Below are 27,327 nucleotides of genomic sequence, written 5' to 3'. Positions count from 1 at the left end.
AAGTGACAGGGGACAGGACAAGAGGGAATGGCCTCAAGCTCCACCAGGGGAGGGTCAGGCTGGACATCAGAAAAAAATTTTTCACAGAAAGGGTCATTGGGCACTGGCAGAGGCTGCCCAGGGAGGGGGTTGAGTCACTTTCCCTGGAGGGGTTTAAGGGATGGGTGGACGAGGTGCTGAGGTACATGGTTTAGGGATTGATAGGAACGGTTGGACTCAATGATCCAGTGGGTCTTTTCCAGCCTGGTGATTCTAGGATTCTATGATTCTAAGTTTGCAGCAGCAGAATATTATCACATCCAGAGATTCTCTACAAAATGATCACAGAGAATTTAAAGAGGTTGAACAGGGATTGTATCATGAGTATTTCCAGTCGTAACAAGTTGATACCAAATTAGTTAAACGAGTAAGGTATTTATCCTCTTGGTGGTAACAGGGCTTTTCATGAACATTTGTCAATTCCTTCAAAACAGCCATGTCCACATATGGTGACTACGGTGCCGCATTTCCTAAATACATACACTGCAATATTCTCCTACTGAATAACTTCAACACAAGATGTGAAAAGCAGCCCAATTCTGAATCTTCACTGCTCAAAGCAAAAGTCTCCACGATCTGAAGATAGAGGATTATTTTAAGTATTTATTTTTTTATCTGTTATGTGTCAGTTGCTAAAGGGAAATATGATCACGCGCATAATGTGGAAGGTTTATGTTATTATACAGGTATATGAACATGGTCAAGGTTCACGGAAGTGCTGGTTTAATAAATTACATGGTTTCCTACTATTCCATGTAAGTTCTTTAATAAATTAAACTCATGTGATCATATGAACCAATTTTGGAAACTATCTATAGGTTTTATAAGGTACATTTTACTATTCTGAATAATTAATGAAAAGTGGCTAATGTACTGTAGAAATGACAATCCGAGTAGAGTAAACCAGTAAACTATTAATTAGCTAAAAGTACAAATGTGACACTTATAATCTGATTTACAATGTAAAAGAAACAGAAGGCGTTTACAGAATCCAGAAATACTTTCAAGTAAAATAACTACAGTTTAAATTAATGACTTCAAAAGGGAAACCTGTGACATTCTAATACAATAAAGCACATAGGTTACACTATGTAAACAAGAAGATTTCATGAGATGTTTGTTTCAAGTTCAACATTAAGATGGTTTGAAAACTTACTTGATGAAAGAATTCCATCGATAAATTCCTGCCTTGTTATCTTTCCATCCTGATCTTTATCAATCCTCCTAAAGAAATCCATCACACGAGACTTCTTATGGTTCATCCAGCGCATGTATTTTTTCCTCCAAATATCAAAATCAAAGTTGGCAAATTCTTTCAGCTTAATAAAAAAAAAAAAAGAGAAAGAACTTTTTTTCAGCTGAAATCAATCAATCTAGAAAGTCAATGAGATACCATCTGTGTTCTTTCGAGTTATTGGTTCTTTGAGGACCTATATAAATATTATAAACATTTTAATTCTCCTCAAATCTAGAATGAGAATGACAGCTTTTAAAGCATGTTAAAGTACATGGACCAGTGTCTTCAGCCAGCTGTCACACAATATAATAGAACAAATATGGAAGTTGTTTACAGTATTTACAGTGTTGACAATTTAATGCAAGGTGAATAAAAGTATGCAAAAAGCATGTATATTCAGTACAGCTTTTTGCTGACCTCTTCAAGTCTGTCCAAAGCATCGTTAAGTTTTCTTCTTCTTTCCAAGGCCAGAAGCCAGACTTGCTGCCATTTGCTGACTAAAAGGTTTACCCGTGGATTCTTGGTTTCGATTTGCGTCTGGGCTGCTGACGGATAGATGCCTGGTGTTGGGGAACGCTTCCCTGTTAAAATGTGATTAAAAAGAATGAGTCTCACCCAGTTCAAACAAAACAAACATTCATAGGAAGTGTACTTGACCTTCCTAAAACTACTCCATCCTCTCTCAAATAATGAGTCCATACCCTGATATGATTCCACCTAATGGATTTATTTGTTTTACCATTGCTAGGAAGGACCACATGGTGATTCAAGTACCTTCTGTCTAGCCAGAAGCAGCTAGTAGTGGCTGCACTGGTGATGCTACAGAGGTTAAATAACAACCTCGTGACATGGGACAGGACAAGAGGAAATGGCCTCAAGCTCTGCCAGGGGAGGTTTAGGCTGGACATTAGGAAAACATTTTTCACAGAAAGGGTCATTGGACACTGGAACAGGTTGCCCAGGGAGGTGGTTGAGTCACCTTCCCTGGAGGTGTTTAAGGCACAGGTGAACGAGGTGCTGAGGGACATGGTTTAGTGTTTGATAGGAACGGTTGGACTCCATGATCCGGTGGGTCTCTTCCAACCTGGTTATTCTATGATTCTGTGATTTACCTGTTTGTTTTTATGCTTACCTATATATGGAAGCAGGTTCCATGCATGGTTAAGTATAAAATACAATAGACAAGTACACCTTAAAATACAAAAAGCAATTTTCTCATTTGATGATTCAGTTTCTGTTCAGCTTCATTGAACACAGTTTCTAATTGGATTCATATGATTTCATAGACAGTAAGAGCAAAATTTTGTCTCTACTTCTTTATGTAAAAGAAGTAGTTTGCACTTTCAAATAGTGGTAGATTTGCAAAGATGCAGCACGTGCATGCTCTTGAAGGTTTAATAGCACATGAAAGGCTGCACACTTTAAAAATACATTTTTGAGAAGTATAGGGCAAAATTTAAAAATACAAGTCTGCTATGAGAAATCTCCTTACAACAAAAGATGAGAAATAATTAGAAAAATCAGGCAAGAGAATTCCATTCTGTTTCACTCGGAGCAAATCAAACCTGTTAGATTATTAGTAATTTGTTATCTCTATAGACAGAACAATGGTGTGTGTGACCTGCCCCAAAACATGGTTGGACTCGATGATCCGGTGGGTCTCTTCCAACCTGGTTATTCTATGATTCTATGAAAATAGTTCATTACTTACTTCCTGCTCTCCCCTTATCAAGGACAGGAATATGGGATTGTACTGGAGTGGGTTCAAGTGGTTTTCTTTTATATGTCTTTGTAACTTTATCCACATCAGGTTGTTTTCTGGTCATTTCCTCCATGAATGTCTGCAACCAGATAGAGGCGGTTCTCATTAACAATACACAAAAGTGACCACATGAATGAAAAACACATACAATAGCAAAATACCAGATTTATAAGAATGGCACTGAAAGACTCGTAAAATGCCAGCCTCACAAACAAGACGTAGACAAAGGTTTTGCAGGCAAGAGCAAATGCCAGTTTAAGATTTTAAATCACTTCAGTCTGGCTCTTAAAAGAAGGCCAAAACGAAAAACACCAGTCTGTTGAACTCCTTTATTAACTGTTTATGGTGAGGTAATGTACAACAGCATGTTGACTCTGAGTACTCAGATGTTCCTTGCTGTCCTGACTGCAGTTCACGAGCTGGTGTAAGTCTATGAGCATTCACTGCACCAGCAGCTCCCTCTGGCACTTCATAAACATATTTGTGAAATTAAATCAGTAAAACCATACTGAAACATTAATTCTAAGGCAGCAGCATTATCCTACATTTCATGTGGTGTTTTTTAATTATTCTTATTATCCTTGTTCCTAGGGGCAGTTGTAGGTGTGCATTTAGAACTACGTGGCGCTGAATTTTCCCTCTGCGTTGAATAAAATACAAGCAACTCGTACACATAAAAACCACACAACTCAGTGCCTAAGAAGGGATTTGATTACAAACAACAGCTAATCAACAATACCTAAGAAGATCCAAGCTTGATTACAAAGCCTAGCTGAGACGTGAGTAATGTTTATGGAACGTATAGGACACATGCCACTTAACATGCCTTACCTGATGTTCGGCTATAAGTGCTTTAACTTCCTCAATCTCTTGGGGAATAACCTCTTTATCTTTTTCAGTGAGTGTAGTCTCTGCCCACTGCAACCAGGAAAGCAAGGCTTCCAGCAATTCCTGGTTAGCAATAAGTCCAGCCAGAGCTCCTGCCAGTTTCTGTTGATGTTGTTTAGCCCATGCTAAGACCTTAATAAAAGAACCAACACATGAGTATGTGTGCAACTGCCATTCTTCAAAATGTATTTAAAATTGCTCTGCTAACTGAAAACCCAGAGCTTCCTCCCAGGCCTACTGATGTCTGATTATCAAGGGTACTAGATGTAGTGGCTGATCACTAAAAGTGCTAGGAAACTAGAATTCCTGGTTCAACACATTTTTTTTCCACAGACTTTCAGGATTAGGTGATGTTAAATGCATTAAATAGCACACTCGGGCAACTCAGCATCATAGAATGGTTTTGTCTGGAAGGGACCTCAAAGATCATCTAATTCCAACACCCCTTTGTCAAAAAAATCACACAGGATTTGGTGCCAGTCTTCCCCACGGGCACTCCTGAAGCCACACTTCACTAACATCAGTATTTTAATTTTCTTTAAATTTAATATACACAGAAAATACCTTAGCAGCTGAGAATGTGGTTAACAATTAAATAATTCTGAAATCTTCTAGATTAAGAATATCTTGGACTGAAATCCTTCCTAATGCAATTAAAAAATGCTTCAAGTTTGCCGTGTGTTTTCTTCCCTTTGTAACTTTAAGGTTTCCCCCTAGAAACTATTTGCTTTCTTCATATGGGAAGTGTCAGGCAGTATTTCCTTTAATACATACAAACAAAGAAGCTTGACCATCTGCTTTAGTTCTTAAAGTCCTCTAAGTTTTATAATAAAACCTTAGGGAAGCCTGGTATTCACATCCATCACTGCAGGTATTTTAAATGTTTAGTTCTCAACAGCTGGATTATTTCTTCCCAGCGTAACTACCATGTTAGTTGTCAGCTACGTTCCACTCAAAGATGGACTGTTGCAATGAAGACAGCTTGACGTATACTGACCTCTTCAAACCTGGCTCTGATGATTGTTATCCAGTGCTTAATGGTAGTGATGGAGTCTGGGTGGCAGATTGCTAGGATGGCTTCTCCCATACCTGTTGCTTTATTCAGTTCTGCCTTTTTCTCTTCCAGTTTCTTCATGAATTCCTAAACCAGAGGTAACAATTGAATTAGAGGTTCAGAAAAATCTGCAAGAGAAATCTGAGTGCGTAGCCTGGAAGGTCACAAGCCTCTCAACTGCTCAAAGATTCAACTTGTAAGAGGCAAGTTTCATTTGTCTGAGAAAAGTTTAAAATGTTTAAAAGTTCTATTCCACATAAAGTACTAAATGAAGCTCTAACATCTTTACAGCACTTTGCCTTTCCTCAAAAGCCCACCCTACTGTAAATACTTGAGACGCACATGCCCTTATTAAAATAAGAAGGAAAATCACAGTGCTGTAAATCAAGTATGTGACAGAATTGCTATTGGCAACATTTCAGATGACTTAGTTTGTCTGTAAGTTACAGTAGTTCTTCATAATAAAGTACTGGGCTTCTAGCAGAGGCTGGAAATGTCCAGCCATAATTACATGCTCAAATGAGATGATTGAGGACTTCAGAGGCAGCTATAGTAAACACAAATGTGAAAACTCAGCAGCTGAGGGGAAGAGACAGCAAAAACAGGGACAGTGGCTGCTAATTAACCAGCTGTTTCCAGAGGCACTGCCATGTGGGAAAAATCTTGTAAAAAGCAAAAGGCTGTTTACAGCTTTAGACATCCAAGCTCATAGCCACCGATGTTCCAAGGGAGTCTGGCAGACTAAAGGGTGGCAGGACCAGTACTGGGTGCAGGGGGGAAATGACAAAAATCTGAAGGACTTTTCTCATCCTTTCTGTAGTTCGCATTTCTTTCTATTTTTTTATTTTAAATTACTATTATTACTACCATAAGTTTACTTTTCTGCCTGTTTTGTTACCTCTAAGTGTTGTGTAAAGTCTGTGAGTCTTTGTGAGCATCTTTAAACAGAACTGTCAACATCTCTCAGTGCCTAGTGGAGTCTTTTGTTACATCCCTTAAACACTGCAAAACCAGATTCTGCAATAACTTATAATTACATCATCCTGTGCCTTTACAAAGTATATACGAAGCTATTATGAAATAAAATTGTAAAAGCAATCATCACTTCTACTTTGTTCTAAAAGCCTGGAATAGGTAGGCTGGATATTTATAGAGATTCATTACTAACCAATTGTGTCTTAAGCTTAAATTAATGTCAGATTTTAAGGCAGTTTAATGTCAGTTTTAAGCAGTTCTTTCATAAAAATGCAAGAATTCTTACAACATTTCAGTTCAAAATATTTTTAGAAAAGTCGAGGTGGGTTGTAGTGAGAGATTACCAAAATAAGCCAGGGACAGGAGGAAAAGAGGCAACATCATCATCATTTTCCCTGCACAACTATACTAGAATATATCAAAATCTATATCTATGATACACTACATACTTTATTAAGCTTTCACTCAGTAAAGGATACTAGTTGTATTGAACTCTGTGGCATATTCAATGATATAAACGCATTTACAAGAGAGGAGATGGCGTGCGTCTCATTAACTAATGCAGTGCATTAACCCACTACACCTCTCAGTCCCTAGAGAGGATGGCGAGTGACAGAAAACTCGCTGCCCAAGGGTTCATTCATTACATCATGTGCAGTACTCAAGAAAAGAAAATCGGTGATGGGCACAAAGACGGATCATTTGGATAAAATATCACGCTGAAGAAACCTATCAACATGTAGCTGGATATAAATGCATTAAAACCACTTTACAAGAATCACAGTGATAAATATGAAATATATCTTCCTTTTATGTAAATAATATCATAGTCATACATTTTCTAATTAATATTGCAACACTATAATACAGATGTGGTGTTTAAAACTAATATAATATATTACATCTTCCCATATTTTCTTTTTTTTTTTCCTTCTTGAAAGCTAATGCTATAATCTAAGAGCAGAGAACACTCATTCAAGGAAGGTTTTGCTGTGTGTGCTTATTGAGTGGTAAAACAGCAGTGCCACAATCTTTTTTAGCTTGACAATTTCTGTATTTCTATTATTTGACCTTTAACAAAAAAATGTGGATGGAAGAACATCTTCTAAAGCCTACTAAAAAAAATAAGTATAATACGGCCACACATAACACTGAGATTGGTTGTGTTGTGCCAGTGATTATTCTCCCCAGCTGGACAGGGTTTCTCAGAGACAAACTTCAGTTTTAGTTTATGCTTCAGCTTTGACACCACAATTTTTGAACTTTTGTAGAGCAATATTTTGCTAATCAGTCTACATTGCAGAGGGAGAAATATAAGATTTTTTGGTTTCCCCCTAATGATTTCAGTGGACCTAAGATTTCATTCAGACCGTTCTTTCCTCAATATTCAGGAGATCAAAGAATTAAATAAAAGGGAACTGGTGAAGCACATGTAGACAGTGAGGCAGCTAAAAGACTAATTTCATTGGATCAGAGACAGCAGGTTGCTACTGCCAACATTAGTCAGCATACACTGATGCACATATACACTTGCCAGCTAAAGAACGGCACCCAGTTTCCAGGGCCCTACATTAAACCTGAACACTTATTAAAAACACTGCAGTCTCTGACTACCTTGAAAACTCCTTAGTTAAGAACCATTTGATAGATACACCCTGCACACACTCCTTCCTCTGTGCAGTAATATTCCCAATCTCAATTTAAACACGATGCTTTTCCACTCCCCTTTTCATAAGTTTTGTTATAACTTTCTTCAGAGCAATGATGAACAAATCCATTACTCTAACAATTTTTTTCTATTACATTCTTGTTTCTATCACTACTGCACTTAAGAGTTTTGAATAGGCTTAAATGTACGTTTGCAGCCTCCTGTTTAAACAGTGACAATATGACCTTACTTAGCCATTTTCCCATTTCATTAGTGCAAAGTTAGTTCGATGGCTTATAAACTAGTATGTGCAATACCTACGGCACTGCAATATTTCAGTACCTAATTCACGTGAAGCATGACAGCACATTGTTTCACCATGACAGAAGGTTAATGGATGATAACATCATTCTGCTGACATTTACAGATGACTTTGAAAGAAAAATATATGCTGTTTTCACTAAGTGGCGCTAAGTTAGATGTACTTTTGCTGCTGTAGTAGTCTGTGTTATAATTGTCGGGCAGCATATATTTTATAGAGGGGTTTGTACCTGTCTCTAAATGTTTACAGCAACTTTCTAGAGACCTGTTGTTTTGTTTGTATGCCAAGATGCCTCAAACAGCAGCCCAACACCGGTATGAGCACCAAACTGTCCACTTGATTAAACTTCTCTACAGAAACAGCTGCAAAACCAAACACTGAATGCTGGATATGACTTTGCTCCTTTCCTTTATTCTACCCTCTAACAGATCTATTAGATGAAGAAGACCCTCTTCATTTTCTTGCTTACCCTGTGCTGCTCTATCAGTGTGCGCAAGGCCTCTTCATCATCTGGAAGTACCCCATGGAAACGAAGAGCCTGCTCTGCTTCTGCCATCCACTCCAAAAGAGCATGGACAACAGAATGGAATTCTTCTGCCTGTTAAAATACAAGTAGTAGTCACGGTCACTCATGAGGAGATCTGACAGACACACTGCAGCTTACAACGAGGAGACTGAGCCCACATTTGGAGTCATTAATCACGCAGCAGTACTGGCACATTAACTTTCCATTAAAAAGTCAATGATATATAGTGCTACATTTTCATAACTCTAAAAATATCTCACGCTTCCCAAAAAATTATAGAAAGCCTAAAAGCCTCTTCATGCTTTTAGCCATCTGATTTATAGTGTATCTGCAGCTCAGTTGAGAATGTCATGCCTTTATGCTGACAAATTACACGGGAGGTGCTTCCATGGACCAGCTGGAGAGATGAGAACTGTATTTTCTGCACAGCCTAAATCACCAGTTAAGCAAAATTAATTGACAGCCTGTCGGTGAGTGATCCTTTTATGCCTGGAGAAAAGAAAGTTCCACCTTTGGGCAAAGCCATATTTGGCCACAGCTAGTGCTTGAGGTAGCTCAGGATTGTGTCTGCCGAGAGACCAAACAGCTGGACAAACAGCACCCTGGGAGAAGCAGGGCAGGAATTTTGTACACAGTGGGTAAATAACTACTGCACAAGTCCCGTCCTAGCATCAATAGAAGTCAGCATGTCTTCACAGAGCTGTATATCCATATTATCTCAGATTTGGAAACAATACAGACCCATTTGTTTGGGATGAGTACCAGCCAATACTGACATACATATATACATACACTGTTCTAGCTCCTCAGTGCACTCAGCTCCATTTCTCCTGCAATGGAATCCACCGTGCACTGCAATTGTGCCAATGTAAACAAGTCTTCAGTACACAAATTTACTGCTCTCCAATAAAACACAAAGGACATAACTACGATTGTAATCTCCACCTTCCTGTGAAGGGGGCACAGCTCTCAATCACCCTTCATGCTTGACTGTAACTTCATTGACTTCCTTAGATGGTAAGGTCTTTGGAACATTTGTGTTGCATTTGCAGTACAGACTAATAACAACAGCAGTTACAAATGCTAAGAGGCATTATTTATGTGCTACGGTAAAAGGATGGAGACAAGGTAAGAAATGCATGAGCAAGAAAATTAGCATTTTCAGACAAAACTAAATGAAATTGAACGACATGAAGGGAAAATGAAAATAATTTTTTGGCAACGAGACTGCAAGATATTTTCTCTGCTTCTCAGAAAGTACATGTAGCACCAAGAGCACTCCTCTACCTGTCGAAGAGCCTGTTCCAGTCGCGTTTGCTTGGATACTGACAAGGCACAAACTGTCTCCCAGCGAGTGCTTAGCTCTTGCATTTGGACTTTGACCCATGAGGAGTCATCACGGCTGCCTTCTATCAGCTCTCTGGCAGAGCGCTTCAGAGCCTGGACACTGCTCGTTCTTTTTCCCAGCTCCTTCTGGAAAACCTAGGCACAACCAAATACATTCAATATGTTTAATCCGTTAATGCCTAATTATGTAAAGAGGAACAAAATAATACTAATTATAAGACAAAATAAAAATATGGACTTAGTTCAATCAAGTGTAACTCATCAGAGACTCGAAATGCTCAAGTTCTGCTTATTAGAGTCCACGTAAAGGTATTTATCCTATTGTAATAAAATTGAAATACAGTAGGTAAACGTCAGGCAGATCCTGAGAATCCATCCTGATGCAATGCATGGGAAATGCAGCCTTCTTACCACACTGGCTTTACACTTTTTATCAAAGCAATTGATCTGACACACTTGATTAATGCACAAGATTGCTGCAGCAGGAAGAGATCAGCTAAAATACTACCAATAAAGGAGAAGGTTTGAAAATCATAAAAAATGGAACTAAAACCCTGTTTGAGAGTCTGACTATAAGGCTGCAGACTGCCACATATTCATGTATTTATGCAAGACTATATTCACGTTTGCTGATGGAACATGCTTCATTTACAAAAAGGAAGGAATTACAGTATACCATGGCACTGACTGTGACTTAGTTGTGATACACAATGGGATTTCAGAAGGAATTCCAGCATATTTCAGCCTAATTTTCACAGACAACCTATGTTTTTTTCCACAAGGGACAAAATCTCCTCCTCACTGAGGAGGACATGCTGATGACATGTTTGTGTTACAAAACTATTCCATGTTTCTAAAAATTACAGAACAACCAAATAAATGCAGCATTAAAATGCTACACTTATGAGCAGCCCAGTAATTAAAATATAATATTTTTGGAATTACCTTGTGATTATCGATCAAGTTCATCACTAAATCACTGTCTCCATGGACGGGCTGATCTTCCGCTAGCTGAGGTTCAACTTTGTATAACCAGTCAATGAGAGCTTGCAGAGCATCAGTAAATTGTCCCGAAAATAACAGGGCTTCTTCCAGTTTATTTTGTCTGGGTGGGGAAGAATATTCACACAAACAAAATAATCATTCAGACACTTCAAGAAAAATTTTCAGCTTAAAATGGTAATAACTAAGAGCTTTAAATCAGTGCTTCCTCTTTTTAAATAGTGGGAGCATTATCCCCTCTGCCCCCATCTTCTTCTGTATCATCAAAAAAGTAAGCTTTTCTAGTATTTTACTGGTTAGGCACTTTTAATTATCAAACAAGCCAGCCATTCTGGTTTTATTTTTACACAGAAGCCAAAAGAATTCTCCTAAGCCTTTTTCTTGTCTGGTGAATAATTACGATTGGTCTGCATTTACCTTTCCACTGATTTTCCACAAATTGTATCCCACTTATCCCTTAGTTCACTCAGCATATCATCAAGTTTCAAATTGTCATCAGCCAAAGTGGTTTTCTCTTTCAAGGAGCGTCCAGTCCTATTTGTGGCATCATACACGGAATGTTTGGCACCAAGAGATTTCTGGAATTCCTAGATAAATGGAAGAAAAAGAAAACATCATATAGCACTAACTACTTACTGGGCACAGTTAATTCATCTTTGACATATTGTTTTCAATGGAAATTTTAAATGTTACTGCAAAAAATGTTAAGATTACTGCAAAATTTCTAGTCTGCTAGTGCCACAGTGCACCTGAAATTACACAGGGCTAGACACTAGCAGAGTCCTTGCCTTTTGTCCCTCTCTGGGAATGCAGCTTTGCATCTACTGAAACAACTCCTGGAAAATCCCTCCTTCAGTGAGTGCAATGATTCCTGTCCTACCACAATATTCCTAAATTTCAGCAAGGGGCTACCCAGCAGTCAAAAGAAGGTGAAAGAACTTTGGGAATCAGGAACTGAGCAATCATCACACTACGTTTTCACACACTAAGATTTCAAGCCAGTGTAGAGCACCCCAAAGGCTACAAAGGTCATTCTATCTTAGCTCAGTATGGTCAAGCTGGGAAACCTCCAACCACAAGCTTTTAACCCCCTAACAGTAAAGCACACGACAATTAGGAAGAATTGTATGCCAAAAAGTATAGAGATTCAGGTACAAGAAGCAGTCAGGTGATAACTTGGGCTGGAAGCCACACTCAGAAGCAGGTTTCTGTGACCCAGGGACTTTATAAGATGATAGTAGCAGTTGTATCTGTTTGCCAGCTCTGACAGCTCCTTCTGCATAGAGCCTCTGGAAGTTTTGCATAGGCACAGAGGAGCATACAGAAACACAGCTCATCTGGTACTGCTGAGGACTTAACCAACTGACATGGTAAATAATTAAAAGAAGGAACACTGCCAAAAGACAAAACCAGCACTACACAGCAGCTTTTAGATGGCAGCAATGCTTAAAGTGTTTTATTTTAAACCTTCATGAACTTCTAGCAGGAAATTCATTAAAAAAAAAAACAACAAAACCACAAGTTTGCTTTAGGAAACTCACAGATACAGAATAAAATGAATTTTATTCTGTCCCCCCCAAAAAAATACTAAACTAAAATGGCCTCAAGCTCCGCCAGGGGAGGTTTAGGCTAAACATTAGGAAAAAATTTTTCACAGAAAGGGTCATTGAGCACTGGAACAGGCTGCCCAGGGAGGGGGTTGAGTCACCTTCCCTGGAGGTGTTTAAGGGACGGGTGGACGACGTGCTGAAGGGCATGGTTTAGTGTTTGATAGGAACGGTTGGACTCGATGATCCAGTGGGTCTTTTCTAACCTAGTGATTCTATGATTCTATGAAAAGAGTTTTTGCTCATTTTTTGCTGAAACAGGATCAAAATTTATAAATTGATCAGAAAATCAGCAAAACAAAAACCAAAAAAAAGGGCAGCATTTGTTTTGGAATTCACCATTTCCTTACCATCCTTTCACTTTCTTCATATTAAAAAAACCAAGGAAACTCACTTGAAGAATGACAAAACCCACTATTATCTAGCTAGAACTACAGTAAAAATAAAGATAATTTTCAAAGTGAACGTAACCAGTTCTTTATAAAAGTTCCTTTAATACAAGCAATATGTCTGTGCTCCTTTTATTTGATGGGGTTTATTAACTACTTAGCACAGTATTATTTCATTTGCAGAAGGAAATAAAATGAAATTGCTGCCAGAGAAGGATCATGCAAGAAAAAAGTTTTAAAAGTGAACAAAGGGTTGCAGTCAATTCATTCTTTGAGAGACTACACGTACTATACTGTATCTACTTTCATTTGATTTCACAGAGGTGTAACTGAGAATAGATTTTAGTTTAAGCTGCCCTGCCAGGAGCAGACAGGCAAGATGAACGAAATCTCAGTAATTAACTACCTACCTTCATTCTAAGAAAGATGGGAACATACAGATAAAAATAACCAGATTCATATAAATCTACCGTAAAAAACGTCCAGCATTAGCACAGGAATGGATTGGGTGACCTAGTAAGGGTTTTTCCGTTCCTGACTTCTAAAAATGAGAAAAAATTGCTTATAAGCAGACCATGAATAACCCCCAAAAGTCCCTGGCAATGCTCTAGATATGAGTGAGAAAGAAAACCTATTATCTTGGCTTTTCTCATTCAGAGACTTTTTTTTTTTTGGCAGTAGCAACTAGCAAAGAGCGAGTCCAAATTATTGCTTACAGCACACGCAGAGCACACACTCAGCTCAGACAGCAAAACTGTTAACTAAATGGAGCAAGGAAACCTTCAAGGCTGGACAGAAAAGACAAAGCCAGACACAGGGGGTATATTTGGGAGTGGAAGGAAAGGACTCAAAATACAAGGAAGGACATTGCAGTGTTGGGAGGCTTGACAGCTCATTAAAAAACAATTGAGTTGATTTCTTGGGGGGTAGTTTGAAGTTTAAAGTTACAAAGTTCACGGAACTCCCTCTCTCACACACATTTGTCATTTTCCTCCAAATCACCACTTTCAATCCTAATATCCCTGTGATGCATTACATCCCATTCCTTAATGAGAAATCAGACTCAAGCAACTTAAGCAGCTATTGTCTGCAAGCATTTTATATAAAAAGGAAGCCGGAGAAAAGTTATTGAGAGAAGTGACGAGTACAACAATCCATATGTGGAAGCTTGGGCTCATAAAACATAATGCTGTTGGTATAAAGAACAAGTGGGATTATCAGATTTAACATGTCAGAAGAGGGCAGGAGAATAAAGGTACAGAGTCAAAACTCAGGACCTCAAAGCAGAATCACAACTCACTGACCACACACGTAAGGAGTTTGAACTTCATATAAAGAAAAGAGAGGAGTGAAAGGATTAAAAGTCCGATAATGTCAGAGAAGACAAGAAAGTCTATCCTAAAAGAGAGATTTTATTTTCTTCAATTCCCATTGCTGACTGCAAATTCTGGCAACAGCAGTAGTCCCAGAACAAACTGAAATTGCAGAGTTAGCGTAACAGAATATTAACGCAGGTTTTATCTAAAAGTTTTAACAGCAAAAATAGGTAAAATTATTTCTGCCTAAGCAACAGCCAACTTGCTCATATTAAAGCAGAATATTTTCCTTAATCATAAACAATACTTAAATCATTACGTAAACTGAGAGTTGATATAAATACAAAGCAGACTGATGAAGTAACCAATCATTAATATACACGGCAAAATTTGTCAGAGGTAAATGCAATCACCAGAAGCTACACTGAGATGGAAAAATTAAGTATCAAACCCTTGGGGATATTGTGCAGAATGAAAAAGATAGAGGCAGACAGAGATAGTAAAACTGACATGAAAAAAAAGAAGAAAACATATGCCAAAATGTAGAAAAATGAATGATCTTTCAGTGCTCTGTCCCTGATGAAACTGTTTCAAGATAAACTGTGAGACACAGTCTGTCTCTGAGGATTCTACTATTTACCCAATTCATCCACAGTAATATATTATTCTAGGCTCTTTACAAAAGTAAAAATGAAGTATAGACTTCTTTTGTCCTCCCTTTTGCTCTGTGTCTGATGGAACTACAGAGTTTTTACACTATCATTGTTTGTTTGAACAGCCAGGTCAGTCAGGGAGATTTTCACATTTTCACCTACAGTAGCTGGGTTTGTGGAAAGCTGGTCCTGGAATTTTGAATTCCACAAAGCAAAACAACCTTTTATACTAACGGTGTCACTGTACTTTTTAGTGTATTTCATTAGTATTTCCCACTTGACATAAAAAGCAACTGCCAATCAAAATACGAGATTATTTTTCAGTTTTGAGGGGGTCCTGTAGAGTATCAAAAGAAAAATCTCAACTCAAAATAACTGGATGGCAAGTCTGAGGTTTAAGAACTGAAAAACACACGTAAGGAAAACTCTTTAGAGGTTCCTATTCTGAGATAGTATTACTTTGTTTTTTAAAAGTTTCCGAGGTGCTGTGGAAAGTATTTTTCGCTCTCCCCACCTGTAACACGCTACCATTTCATCTGATGTGAATAAGCACTCCATCATAGTGAGTCCACAAACCTAGTTCTTCTGCTGATGGAACAGTATAAGGCTGACAGACCTACCTATATCTCCCTGGGCACGTTGCATTTGATCCCTCACAACTCACCTTATGTTGTGCAAGCTGCATCTTTATTTTGTCAGGGTCATTTGCAATTTCAAGATCTGAGTTCAAAGATTTCTCTGACTCTTCCAACCATTCCATAAGTTTGTGCCAGGCTTCATGGAACTGCAAGAAAGCGAGATTTGCATGGATTTTAAAATTCACTGGTTCATAAAATAGCCTGAAAATATTAAATCCCAGCCAATTCTCTACAGGTCAACCAAGCACTCTGCAGGATTCGGAATGATTTGGTGTGGGTCTTCTCCCTGTTCTCTCAAACAGGACCAACCCAAGCATGTGCCCACTGGACTTAGCCTCCCCTCCCCCAGATGAATTAGCAACCTTGTATGTACATGATGTGCACCATCTGTTTTTACCTTTCAGAGACATAATGGTAACTTCTGTTGATGTGTTGGTCATTTAGATTCCTACATTTTAATAAAGAATAGTAAATACAGCAAGAATAGGGCTTAGCTATTGCCTAAATGGGACAAAAGTATATCACTGGGGAAAACTCCCAATTGGATGACTGCCCAAGATTTTCCCTGGGATACCCATAAATGCTCTCATTATATGAAATGCTATCTCAACAGGCAAGGAACAGATTCTTGATCTTCCTTCCTGTCTCAACAGAGAGAGTGCTTCAAGGAAGGAAGCAGGGAAAGACTAAAGATTCAATCAGCTTTCTCAAGGTAGCATTCCTTTGGGATTAAATTTTTTCTAAGCTGGTTGTTTCTCTCTCTGCCTCTCTTTTGAAAATTCTTCTTGCCTGGGTTGCCTACACATGAAAGCACAAGAAACTAGTTCAGAAACCTCTCAAGGCTCTTGGACTCTGTTGTTCGGGGCTGTAGATGAGGCCCTGACACCAGTACCATTCAGTACTCTTTCCTGACTCTGCATAGATAGTTTCCATCCTAAAATAGTAACAACTTGTATTCAGCTCTGTAAATAGATATAGAAATTAATTACAACTCATTGCAGAATTCCTGTGCGTGTAAATGCACAAGAGAAACTGCTGGAAAATAAATAATATTTAATTGGCCTATAGGCTAATCTATTGCTCAGAGAAGTTCTTACTCTATGAGCTCACTGGCAGTAGCAGTGAACATGGGAAAGTGGTTTGGTTGTGAGCATGACCAAATTTTGAATGGTCAAGTTCCCTTGAATGAAAAGAACTTCCTACTGATGTTAAAACATTCCTCTTACACATTTTGCAACTTATCATTTATGTTTCTCAGTGAGTGGAACATGAATCTAAGGAAAACAAATTAACACTCCCTGGTGAGGGAAGCCATGCAAAAAAACTTTCCAGGTGTTTAAGGAAATAAATGGAGACCTTTTACCACACAGAAGATAATGGAATAGTACCCAACATAAGCAACCGAGGAAGTGATGAGCATTAATCAGGGCACAATGTAAACCCAAGGAAAAATAAAAAATACTAAGAGAGTTCATCAAATTCTTTGAAATGTAAGGGGTTGATTGTGAAACTTCTTTTTGAGGACAGATGGCACTAATACACATCTGGAAGCCATACTGTTACTTTCAGACTATCCGGTATTGCAGACAGAAGTCACCGCTTGGGTTGAAAATGATGATTTTGCCTCACAAATGAAGTGTTCTATGATCAAATCACAGAAATTGCTCCACTAACTCAACAATGTCGGTTACACTAAACCCAGACCTACTTGAAAGTGCCTTAAAGCACCATATTCCTCAAGAGTCTGGATGTAATTACAGCTAAGTTCAAAGAGTTGTACAACAGCTGTTGTCTGATTACCTGTTTGGCTCTTTTCCTTGCATCATCCAAAGCTCTTCCCCTTTCAACTAAGCGTTGAACCACTTTTTCCCATCGACTCTGTACACTAATCAGTAGATTCTTAATAAGGACAACATCCTGTTTCTGGCTGAAATATTTCAAATGAGTTCCAGTTTTGTCCAGCTCCATGATCTGATCTCGATGAGAATTCACTTCTGTAGCAAAAACCTTGGAAAAAAGGGAGAAAATTACTCTGAATACTATATTGCTCAAGCACTGGGTAAACAATTATAAAGAAGTCTGATGAAGAATGATGTAGCAGGAAAGACTATAAAATGCAATTTTAAAGCACATTAAAAGTTTCTCTGAGTGCCAGTGTTATAGGGTTCATTTGAATATTGTTGAAGTATCTCCACAGAGTGGGAGAAAAACATTACACATCTGTTTCTTTACATACCTTGTGTTCATCAATTTGAAACAAGACAGTGTCCAAGATAAGACTTGGCTGCGAAGCTGCAGTTAGAGTTTGCTCAGCCTGAGTAAGCCAATTGATGAAATCTTGAAGCGAGTTGTGGAACTCCATTGCCAAATTGAGGGCTTCTTCCAGTTTGGTCTGTAAAGATAGGTCATACTTTAATAGTAGTTGATATGGTGCAGGGGCTTCAGCCAAGTAAACCATTTACTTCGAAATTTTGGAGTAAACCATTTCAGTGTAGCATTTAAAAACATTTTTCCAACACAAAGTCTGACTTTTAAAATACAAGCCTACATCAAGCCTATTAGAGGAGATGGATAGAGGAGTAATAACAAAAATATATATGACAGATGAGTAGAAAATTTAGCACCTGCTATCAAGATAAAATTTTCCACATTAGAAAATTACATCTTCTACTACTTAATCCTAATGGTCATTTGGCTTTATCAATTTCAATACAAAGTCAGTAAAAGCTCAGAAATCTAAGGTGGCAGTGCATTTGGAAGACCCTCAAAGAGGATAATTTATTCTAATTTATTCTCTTGCATTAAACAAAGAAAAAGTTTGTCTAGACCCCTTCTTTTTAACAGTTCGGTTGCTTGTACCAAAACTAATTTTGGATACAGAATTTTTGTTGATCATGAGACAGCAGTCAGAGATTTTCAAACAAACACAGTGCCGGTCTAGCTGAGCACACCAGCCTTATAGCTTCGTGCAAGAAGTTGGTCATATTGGGTGTTAAACAGTTTGAAGTTCTTGAATTATACAGTTACCTTAAGAGGCACCAGGTTTCTTACTTTAAAACGTACCTAAGCTGAGAGTTAAATATTTGTGCTTTATACACACTAAGGCTGTACAGAGTTCCTCTGTCTGTAATTACTGATACTCTTCATTGTTTGATTAAGGTAGAACAAATGGACTATATTTCATGAAGGCATGAAAGCAAAATGAAATTAATAATAAGAAAATGAACATTGCAAATCAATGAAATCATGCTATTGATGTACATTAGAACAGAAGATAGTCGCTTTAGTTAAGTGGCAGAAGGCCAAGTGTTTGGGAATTTTAAGGAAAAGAAAATATATAAAAGCTAGGAAAATTAACACAGCAATTTTGTACTGGGAAGGAGATAAACTTGAATGATCAAATAATTTTGTTCACTCTCTCATGTCTATAATTTCTATAACAAAAAAACAGAAAAGCCTAGCCCCACCAAATGAGTATCATGAGTATCAGTTAACATATTTCTGTGGAACAGATTTGAGCCATTCTCATCCACCCCCTCTTCAGTTATGGACAATCAACTTGTTGAATCCCATTTTTTTCCCAGTACTTTCTACACACACCAGTGTATCCCACATAACTGTGTCTCAATTGATTCTAAATCGTAAAGATCAAGCAAGTATGCATGCTTAAAAGGTCTGAACATTGACATCCTTAAATACATGATTTACACTTCTATTTTTATGTAAAAATACGTACTTTTCTTTCACTAAGCTTTGTTTGTACCGATTCCCATTTTTCTTTTAAGTTATTTATGTCCTGCTCAACGTTTGTTTCAGCAGACTCTGGGCATCTTGCAAGCATCTGCTGGCCTTTCTGCATTAGACACTTATATGTCTCCTCTTTGGCTTCAAAGGCAGCACAAAGTTCCTAAATAAAGAAGCATCAAAAAATAAGTCAGGTACAAATTCAAAACTCTTTACAAATGATAGTATAGTATTTATTCCTCCTCCAACATTTAATGGGTATGATTAGGACTAATAAAGGAAACATATGTAATTCATAAAAAGCCAAATGAGCAAAGAAAGGGCGCAATTCTTCAGGAAATGAGAACTTGTATTGTCTGTCAGATGTTTTCTCTGAGATCCAAAGCTTGGCAAAGAAAATAATATGCACTTATTGCACAAGATCTGCTACAACTTGGTTGGTTTCCTGTCCTAACTGATTGTAAACTGTCCACTCCTTCCCTTCTCAAAAATAGTTACTAATAAATTCTGGAGAGAAAAAGAAGAAAAAAACGTAGCCCACGTTGGTGGGCAATGACCTCTAGCACCATTGAAAATTAAAATATGATTTTTAAAACCGCGACAATGCAACATTCTAATGGACACTGTCTCATGCACATTCAGCTTCAAGGACAGTTCAGTAAATACCACTCTTACATCTGAGCCAGTAGGTCAGAAGTTCAGATCACTGGGTTTGGGGTTATTATCCTGATCTAACAGCACAGAATGATTTTTCATAATTGGAGCACTAGGAAACACCATCCTTTGAGAGAAGAGATCAAGTTTAAATGTCTTTTTTTTTTTTTAAGTTCTATGGTTCTATAGGGGCGGAGAAATCCCTGGAATGTCTTTAACAGAAAGGAAGGGAAGGAAGGGAATAGTTCTGGCATCCTGATCAATTTGCCAGTCCTAATTAGAGCAGAGTCTCCGTATGAGACAGCAGTCTGTGCTAATGATGTCAGTCTTGGTTAGATAAAGAATAAAAGATCGAGTCACTTAATTCAAGGTCCAATGACTGTGGACCACTTAAATTCATTTTCATATCTTAGAAAGAGAATAAACATAGTTATGGGAACAGAAGGGAAAAGAAGAACAGGAATCACTGAAAAATCTCTAAGTGCTTTCTGGTTTTCTTTCTGAGAGTAAAGATGCAAAAGTTTTTATTTCTGTCTCAGCATTATTAATGGTTCAGTTTTGGGCATCTCCCAAATGACTACTTTTCCTACACTGAAAATAACAGTGTTGTTTTGAAGGCTATTAAAAGGTTTTAAGATACTATACAGACATTGTGATTTATAGAACATGCTGTCTATTTACCATAAACACTCCTGGAAGATAGTTAGTACTGAAACCCAATTTGCAAAGCATTCTAATACTGATACGTACCATATGGGAATTAAGCTGCTCTCTTGCTGTTTCTGGTAAGCCTCCAACAGGTTTCGATGCCAGCAGCTGACGTTCAGTGTCTGTCAGCCATTGCTGCATATCTTCAACTTCACCATGGAAACCTTGGGCCTAAATTAGACCATATCATTTTAGAGCTTTATTTAAATGTTGTCCATTCCAATACTAGCTCAGATGCACAAGTTTACTGCAAAAGATCTAATCAGATATTTATAATAGTCAAAGGAAATAAAATGGAAAAAGAAAGGAAGAAAACAAATCAAAACAGAATTTAAACTAGCTCAATCCAATCTAAATGATAAAAACAAAAGCCATGGAAATCTGGAAAGAAGGCTAAATGAGCAAGTGAGAGATCAATGGTTTCCCTTAATAATACAACTACATGGAAATTTCAACTGTTTAAAATATGTAGGTCAAAAGCTGAAGTCTTGATTCAGCACTATAGAAAGACAGTGGCCAGGTGTAGAAGATAAAGCTGGACTCAAACATCCTCCAAATTCAGGAGTGTCTGTATTATGGTTTTGATTTAGGCCAACTTCTAATACATGTATCAATGTATTTCATGTAAAAATACATTTTTGTTAAGTTGTGTCTCTATGTGATTGTTTCCTGTTCACCTGGATCAAGGCACTGTCCAGCTGCTGCTTCCTTTGTTCTGTTTTTTCCAACACGTTTTGCCAGCGCTGATTCAGAAGTTCCAACTTGCTCCGCAAATTACTTGCTTCTTCAACAGCACTTGATGCAATCAGGTCATTTCCTGCTTTCTTCACTGCTTCCACTGTAGACTGATGAGCTAAAACATCATTTTGTAGCACCTACAATTGTAACACAGCATGTATGACTGGACATCTTGAGAAGTTATTGAATGAAGGCAACTACAGTGACTGAGCTAGAGCTAATACAGTGATAAGGCAATAGTTTGACATCAGCACAGGTATTAGTGATTAACATTAATAACTAACACCTCTTCAATCAAAAGCAGAGACTACTTTGCCAAAATCCTGCACTTCATTTTAATATCTTGGAAAAAACAATATATTCCTTCTGAATACATATATTTCTTTCTGAAATTATGGAAGGTGCCTAGTGAATTACTTCTTCACTTTACTTAATTTACTGCATACTTTGCTTTAATACGATTTTTCTTTGGTTTTGAAGGTAAGATGTGAGAAAACAGGGTTATCTATCTCAGTGCCAACTGCTTGTGAAGCAGTAGTTTAAGAGAAGACAGAGAGGAACGAGCATAACATGTGCCTATATAACATGTTGTACAACAACCGGACTGCCATGACATATTTCATGCATTTCAGGTCTAAAACTTGTTTCACATTATGCCAGGCTACAAGGATACTTCAACAGTGCTAAAAGCCGGGGAACGATTGTAATACTAATACTGCAAGACTTCCTCCATCTGGCTGAAAAACTGTTATCACCAACCACAGTAAAACTGTAAAAGGCAAAAAGTACATTTGGGAAAAAAAATGCTGTTTTCAGAAAGATTTAAAAAAAAATTTAAAAAGCAGCTTTTTAATACGAGAAATAAAGAACAGAAAAGGAGAATTGCATACGCAAAACAGTTGGGAAGAGAATGGCACACCGCATCTAACAAACCTAAAGAATGTCTTCCTTGGGGTCTGGTTCAAACTCACCTCCCTCAAAATGCCAGCATATGGAAAAAAGTTAAAGCTAAATACAAAGGAACTTTTAAATATACTATACGGAGCATCTGATGAAGCAGCAAGTCACAAGTAGCCATTATATACAGAACATGCATCAGATTTGCTTTAATACTCCTAAGCTAAGGACTGGAAGATGCCTCATATTTCGTTTTCCTAACAGTGTGAAAAAAGGGATAATTTCCAGAAGCAGATGCATTTTATCCCTTCCTTCCTGCTAAGAACACTAAGAACAAGGCCTCTTTCCAAAGTTATTCGAGAGATGGGTGTTTTTCCAGGCTACCACAGGATGCACTACTGTGTGAACTTTCTAACCTATAAATCCTGTTTCATGAAAAGGAAGTAGATTCATTCATGTGTTTGCTGAACTCCTTCAACACTGAAGGGAGATGAAGTCAGAAATGATGCCTGGATGCTTCTTCAGTAGCAAAACATTTCCGTTTGATAAGGATATAAAAGGTTCATGGAGTGGAAGCTGTAAATACATATATATATATATACACACACACACATATTTACTCTGCTCAAGTTCCAACTGACAACACAAAAGGTTTCAGGAGCTGCATAGCTGCATTAACACAAAGCCATGAAAATGCTTTATTATGTGTCCTGTCGATTTCAATCAATTCTCTCTAAATCCAAAATGGACTCTGAATATCTTTCACATCACAAGCAGGCAAAACATTAAATGGCAGATTTAAAGGAAAGCGGAAGATTAGGAGAAGCAAAGGCTCTGAGGAGATCTGTGACCTTCCAGTACCTGAAAGGGGCTACAAGAAAGATGGGGAGAGACTGTTCACAAAGGCTTGTAGTGATAGGACAATGGGCAATGGGTATAAACTGGAGAGGGGCAGATTTAGACTAGACATTAGGAAGAATTTCTTCACAATGAGAGTGATGAGGCACTGGAACAGGTTTCCCAGGGAAGCTGTGGCTGCCCCATCCCTGGAGGTGTTCAAGGCCAGGTTGGATGGGCCTTGGGCAGCCTGATCTAGTGGGAGGTGTCCCTGCCCATGGCAGGGGGTTGGAATGACCTTTAAGGTCCCCTCCAACCCAAACTATTCTATGATTCTACTCTATGATTTAAGAGATTAGTTTGAAATCTTCCAGCCCAGAAAGAAAACATCAACAAGGACAGCACCGAGTCACACAAAGAGCTTGAAAAGATCTTCTGCATTGTATGTAACAGAGAGAAAAAATATGCATGGACACTCATGAAGTTTGCTAAGCTTTTCAGAGAAGCATTCTCCATGCTAGTTGCATCCAACTGAGATACAGTTTTGCAAAATTCAGAATAAATCACTTTCCTGAGAAGGAAGTAACAAGAATGAAAGACGTAACTGTCATGTGCATTTTGTGAGACCTGGCCTAGGCAGGACTAATCAAGGAGCTCATTGCTTGAGGATGAGTAGCGGGTTCAGTAACTTCTGAGTACCTTGGGTCAAATGAAGGTGACTAAAGATAAAGACTAGGTGAGCTGCTCTTTTTTGATAAAACCTATGCCACTTGCATGGCATATGCAAGGACGGATGGAATATGGAGAAATAAGAGGAAAGATACTAATTAATCCAACCCTGCATTTCAGCTATAATCCGCATCTTTAAAATCTCTATCAAGTACCAAATTTTAATACAAGACTCACCACTAAGATAAACATCAAAAGAACACTTCAGTTAATACTCATTATAATTACGTACATGATGTTTGGCAAGTTCAATTTCAATAGCCTTGGGGTCTCCACCAACAGGTTTCTGTTCATTCAGCAAGTCTTCTGTATGCGTCAGCCACGTCAGTAACTCATCCAGGGCATGTTGGAACTGCCCCAAGGCTAATAAGGCACCTTCCAGCTTGTGCTATAGTAAAAATAAAATTAACAATAAAATAGTTTCACAATGCTATTAAATTGGCTTATATTACCATTAGTCACCATAACCCAGAGCGGAGTTTGAGCACAGAATAGCATAAAACCCAGAGAGAATCAGGTATCCAACACAAGCAACTGCTTCATAGTTAGAGCTGAGTTAGCAATTCCCTTGTAAAGCCTTACATTCCAGACTTAAAATCCTGACCTTCAAAGAACCCATGCAGAGTTAAGTATGAAGGTTCCTTCATGAGAGATATGACAGTAGTTTTTTATCACTTAAAATGTAATTTCAATATAAATGCAATCTGCTGCATGATCTTTTAAAGACCTTTGTTGAGAAATTATTCAGTCTAGAGAAAAAAATACATTTCAAAGACCTGCACCATTACCTCTCTTTCAATTTGATAATTTAAGGAAAGAGCACTGAAACAGTGTGATATTACAAGTTGTTTGGATTTTTTAAAACACAGCAGCTAGCATTAGTCTTGCACACACAAACATGTTTTCAACTGCTACTTAAGATGTCATCAAATAACCAAAACAAAATAATAATGATTTGACATGGCACTGCTGACAGAGAAAGCAACAAAAAAATACTGTTAAGGAATTAAAAACCATAAAAAACACAGTAGATTGCAAAATTCAAATATTACTTTATATAGTTTCTCATTTCTAAAATAAAAAGCATAAATGTGTGAATTCATACAAATGTTATACATAATAAAAAGTTCTTCTCAAAAATCTAAGTCATGAATAAAGTCTATTCTTTATTCAAGCTTCTTTACCTGTCTATTTATAATTTTTCCTTCTAGGGTGTCCCACATTAGTTTGAGTTCCGAGAGAGGGTCTTGAACAGTGTGCTTATCACTCTCCTGTGTTGCCTTCTTCAGCAATAGTTCAGCCTGATGGTTCAGTCTTTCCATTTCTATCTGCTGCTGATAAGCTTCTGTCTTAAATTGCTGTGGTAATAAGAATACAAATAAATATATCAGAAGTAATGGTCTTCTTGAACATAGCATAGCACTGCAATATTTACAATACTAATGAATCACTGGCAACTTTCATAAATTTGGGGGGGTTTCCAGGGTCAAAATGCTTGTAGGACACTAACAATCCAGACAGTCTCTGCTAATTGAAAATACACACTGTCTTACTGTTCTAGCAGATATTGCCAACTGTGGGAGGGAGACGACAAAAAAAACCAATAGGAAAGTGCTCTCCAATGATCTCCCTGGGCTATAAAGAAGGTAGAACATGTCTGAAGTAACTTCTAGCTCTGTGGTTGTGATAATACTTCTTTTTTTTTTTTTTGTAGAATCCCCCTTCTACAAGGAATTTAGGCAATAGTCTGAATACAACTTATATATGTGTGTTCTTCTGAACTATGTAAGATTATGGTTCATTCCAACTTACATCATAGAATAGATAAACATTTTTGCCCACAGCCAAAAAAATGCACAAGTGAGCAGCAAAACCAAGGACATCATTATATATCCCTATTTTTTATATATAGCACAACAGCCTACCAACATCAGGAGCATATCAGTCAAAGATCTATACAGATAGGTTTCTAAGTTAGCTTGCAATTTTCATTTTGAGCTTACTCGTATTGGGAATGTCGTGATCTGTCATGATTTGGAGCCTATAATGGCAGAAGTGGAGCTCTGGAGGCATTCTCTCAGAGCCTCGTGGAAGCTTTTCATGGCAGAAACCAGAAAAATTAAGAGATCATAGCAAAAGAACCCTGTACCTAATAACCTTAAAGCCTTTGAAAGAGAAGGAATGCTATTACAAGTATTTCTGGGCTATGAGAACATATTCAGAAAACTAAATGTAGCTTCACAAAAATTTGGGATAGATATTAAAATCAAACCCATTTTAAACTTGAAACTATGAAATGAAATGTTATTTGAAGTTTTCATGTTCTTTTTTCCTAGAAATTGAAAATTAAAATTATTTTTGACTCTCAAAATATACAAAAAAGCCCCAACCCCTAAACAACCCCAAAAAATGCAGACATTTGGCTATGTAAATGAAATAAACTTCTGGTTCATACCTTGAGTTCTTCAGTTTGCTGCTTCACTGTCTCCAGATCTGTTCCAACTGGGGACATAGATGCTAACTTGCTGCCAGCAATATCTACCCAGTCAAATATTGACTGAAAATCACAGTATAAAATTTGTGTGAGCAGAGAAATAGCAACATATTTGAAAATTGTATTAAGTAAAATATCAGTTGGTTGTTTTTTTTCTTTCACTCCAGAACAATATTGTCGTGCTCTTTGCAAGAACACAGCTTTCTTCAGCAAAGCACTGGTTTCTTTTCAATAAAAGGGATCAAATATTTACTGAAGTATCCCATATAACAGTTATGAGATGCACATGCTGCAAGACTGAACTTATACGAGCATATCCCACCAGTACTATTCTTATTTAGTAGCACTCTATTTCTTGAGTAAAATTATCAATTTTTATGCATATCATGAAAGGTAAATACAAGACAATTCTGCACTTCTTCAGAGCAAAGATGGAAAGTGGTAGCTGAATGATAACACTTTAAATTATGACTAACAAACAAGCCTCTTTTAAAGGATAATGTTACCTGTCTAAGGAACTAAACACAACCCACTCAGTACATAACAGATAGAAAGGGGCTGTAACTGAGCTTGATTGATTCTCTATCAGGTAATGCAGTTATAACCTTTAAAAACAAATTAAATCCCCATTCTGAGGCTTTGTGGGTACCTCTTTTGCTCCTGATACAATGCAAAAGAACCTCAAGAATGCTTCATTTACAGGTTAAGAACAGTTATATCGATTTGGGTTCTAGTTCAGTTTTGGTCCCCTCACTATAAGAAAGACATTGAGGTCCTGGAGTGCTTCCAGAGAAGAGCGATTAAGCTGGGGAAGGGGCTAGAGAACAAGTGTTACGAGGAGCGGCTGAGGGAACTGGGGTTGTTTATACTGGAGAAGAGGAGGCTGAGGGGAGACCTAATCATTCTTTACAACTACCTAAAAGGAGGTTGTAGAGAGGTGGGTGTTGGTCTCCCCTCCCAAGCGAACAGCGATAGGACAAGAGGGAATGGCCTTAAGCTGCATCAGGGGAAATTTAGATTGGACGTTAGGAAAAAATTCATCACAGACAGGGTTATTAAGCACTGGAAGAAGCTACCCAGTGAGGTGGTTGAGTCACCAGCCATGGAGGTGTTTAAAAGGCAG

The 27,327-nt window shown here is 37.8% G+C and overlaps 1 protein-coding gene across 13 annotated transcripts in view; it reads right to left on the bottom strand.

Annotated features, from left to right (window-relative positions):
• DST (dystonin) overlaps positions 1-27,327 on the bottom strand; it is a 140,964-nt gene that overhangs the window by 14,827 nt on the left and 98,810 nt on the right. For all 13 annotated transcript variants that reach the window (XM_069851456.1, XM_069851455.1, XM_069851454.1 and 10 more), the window contains 18 exons: positions 26,166-26,267; positions 24,895-25,068; positions 23,943-24,098; positions 21,187-21,384; positions 20,552-20,680; positions 19,140-19,310; positions 17,640-17,795; positions 17,204-17,410; positions 15,430-15,549; positions 11,218-11,387; positions 10,744-10,903; positions 9,739-9,933; positions 8,395-8,523; positions 4,924-5,067; positions 3,870-4,058; positions 2,988-3,117; positions 1,694-1,857; positions 1,196-1,358 (listed from right to left, as the gene is read on the bottom strand). In XM_069851456.1, coding sequence (XP_069707557.1) covers positions 1,196-1,358; positions 1,694-1,857; positions 2,988-3,117; positions 3,870-4,058; positions 4,924-5,067; positions 8,395-8,523; positions 9,739-9,933; positions 10,744-10,903; positions 11,218-11,387; positions 15,430-15,549; positions 17,204-17,410; positions 17,640-17,795; positions 19,140-19,310; positions 20,552-20,680; positions 21,187-21,384; positions 23,943-24,098; positions 24,895-25,068; positions 26,166-26,267 — 2,857 coding nt within the window. The remainder of the gene's footprint in view (positions 1-1,195; positions 1,359-1,693; positions 1,858-2,987; positions 3,118-3,869; positions 4,059-4,923; positions 5,068-8,394; positions 8,524-9,738; positions 9,934-10,743; positions 10,904-11,217; positions 11,388-15,429; positions 15,550-17,203; positions 17,411-17,639; positions 17,796-19,139; positions 19,311-20,551; positions 20,681-21,186; positions 21,385-23,942; positions 24,099-24,894; positions 25,069-26,165; positions 26,268-27,327) is intronic.

This window comes from Phaenicophaeus curvirostris, chromosome 2, assembly GCF_032191515.1.
Source record: "Phaenicophaeus curvirostris isolate KB17595 chromosome 2, BPBGC_Pcur_1.0, whole genome shotgun sequence".
NCBI classification, from domain to species: domain Eukaryota; kingdom Metazoa; phylum Chordata; class Aves; order Cuculiformes; family Cuculidae; genus Phaenicophaeus; species Phaenicophaeus curvirostris.
Note: the sequence above shows the minus strand (reverse complement) of the source record. Positions and strands in the feature narration are given on the sequence as shown.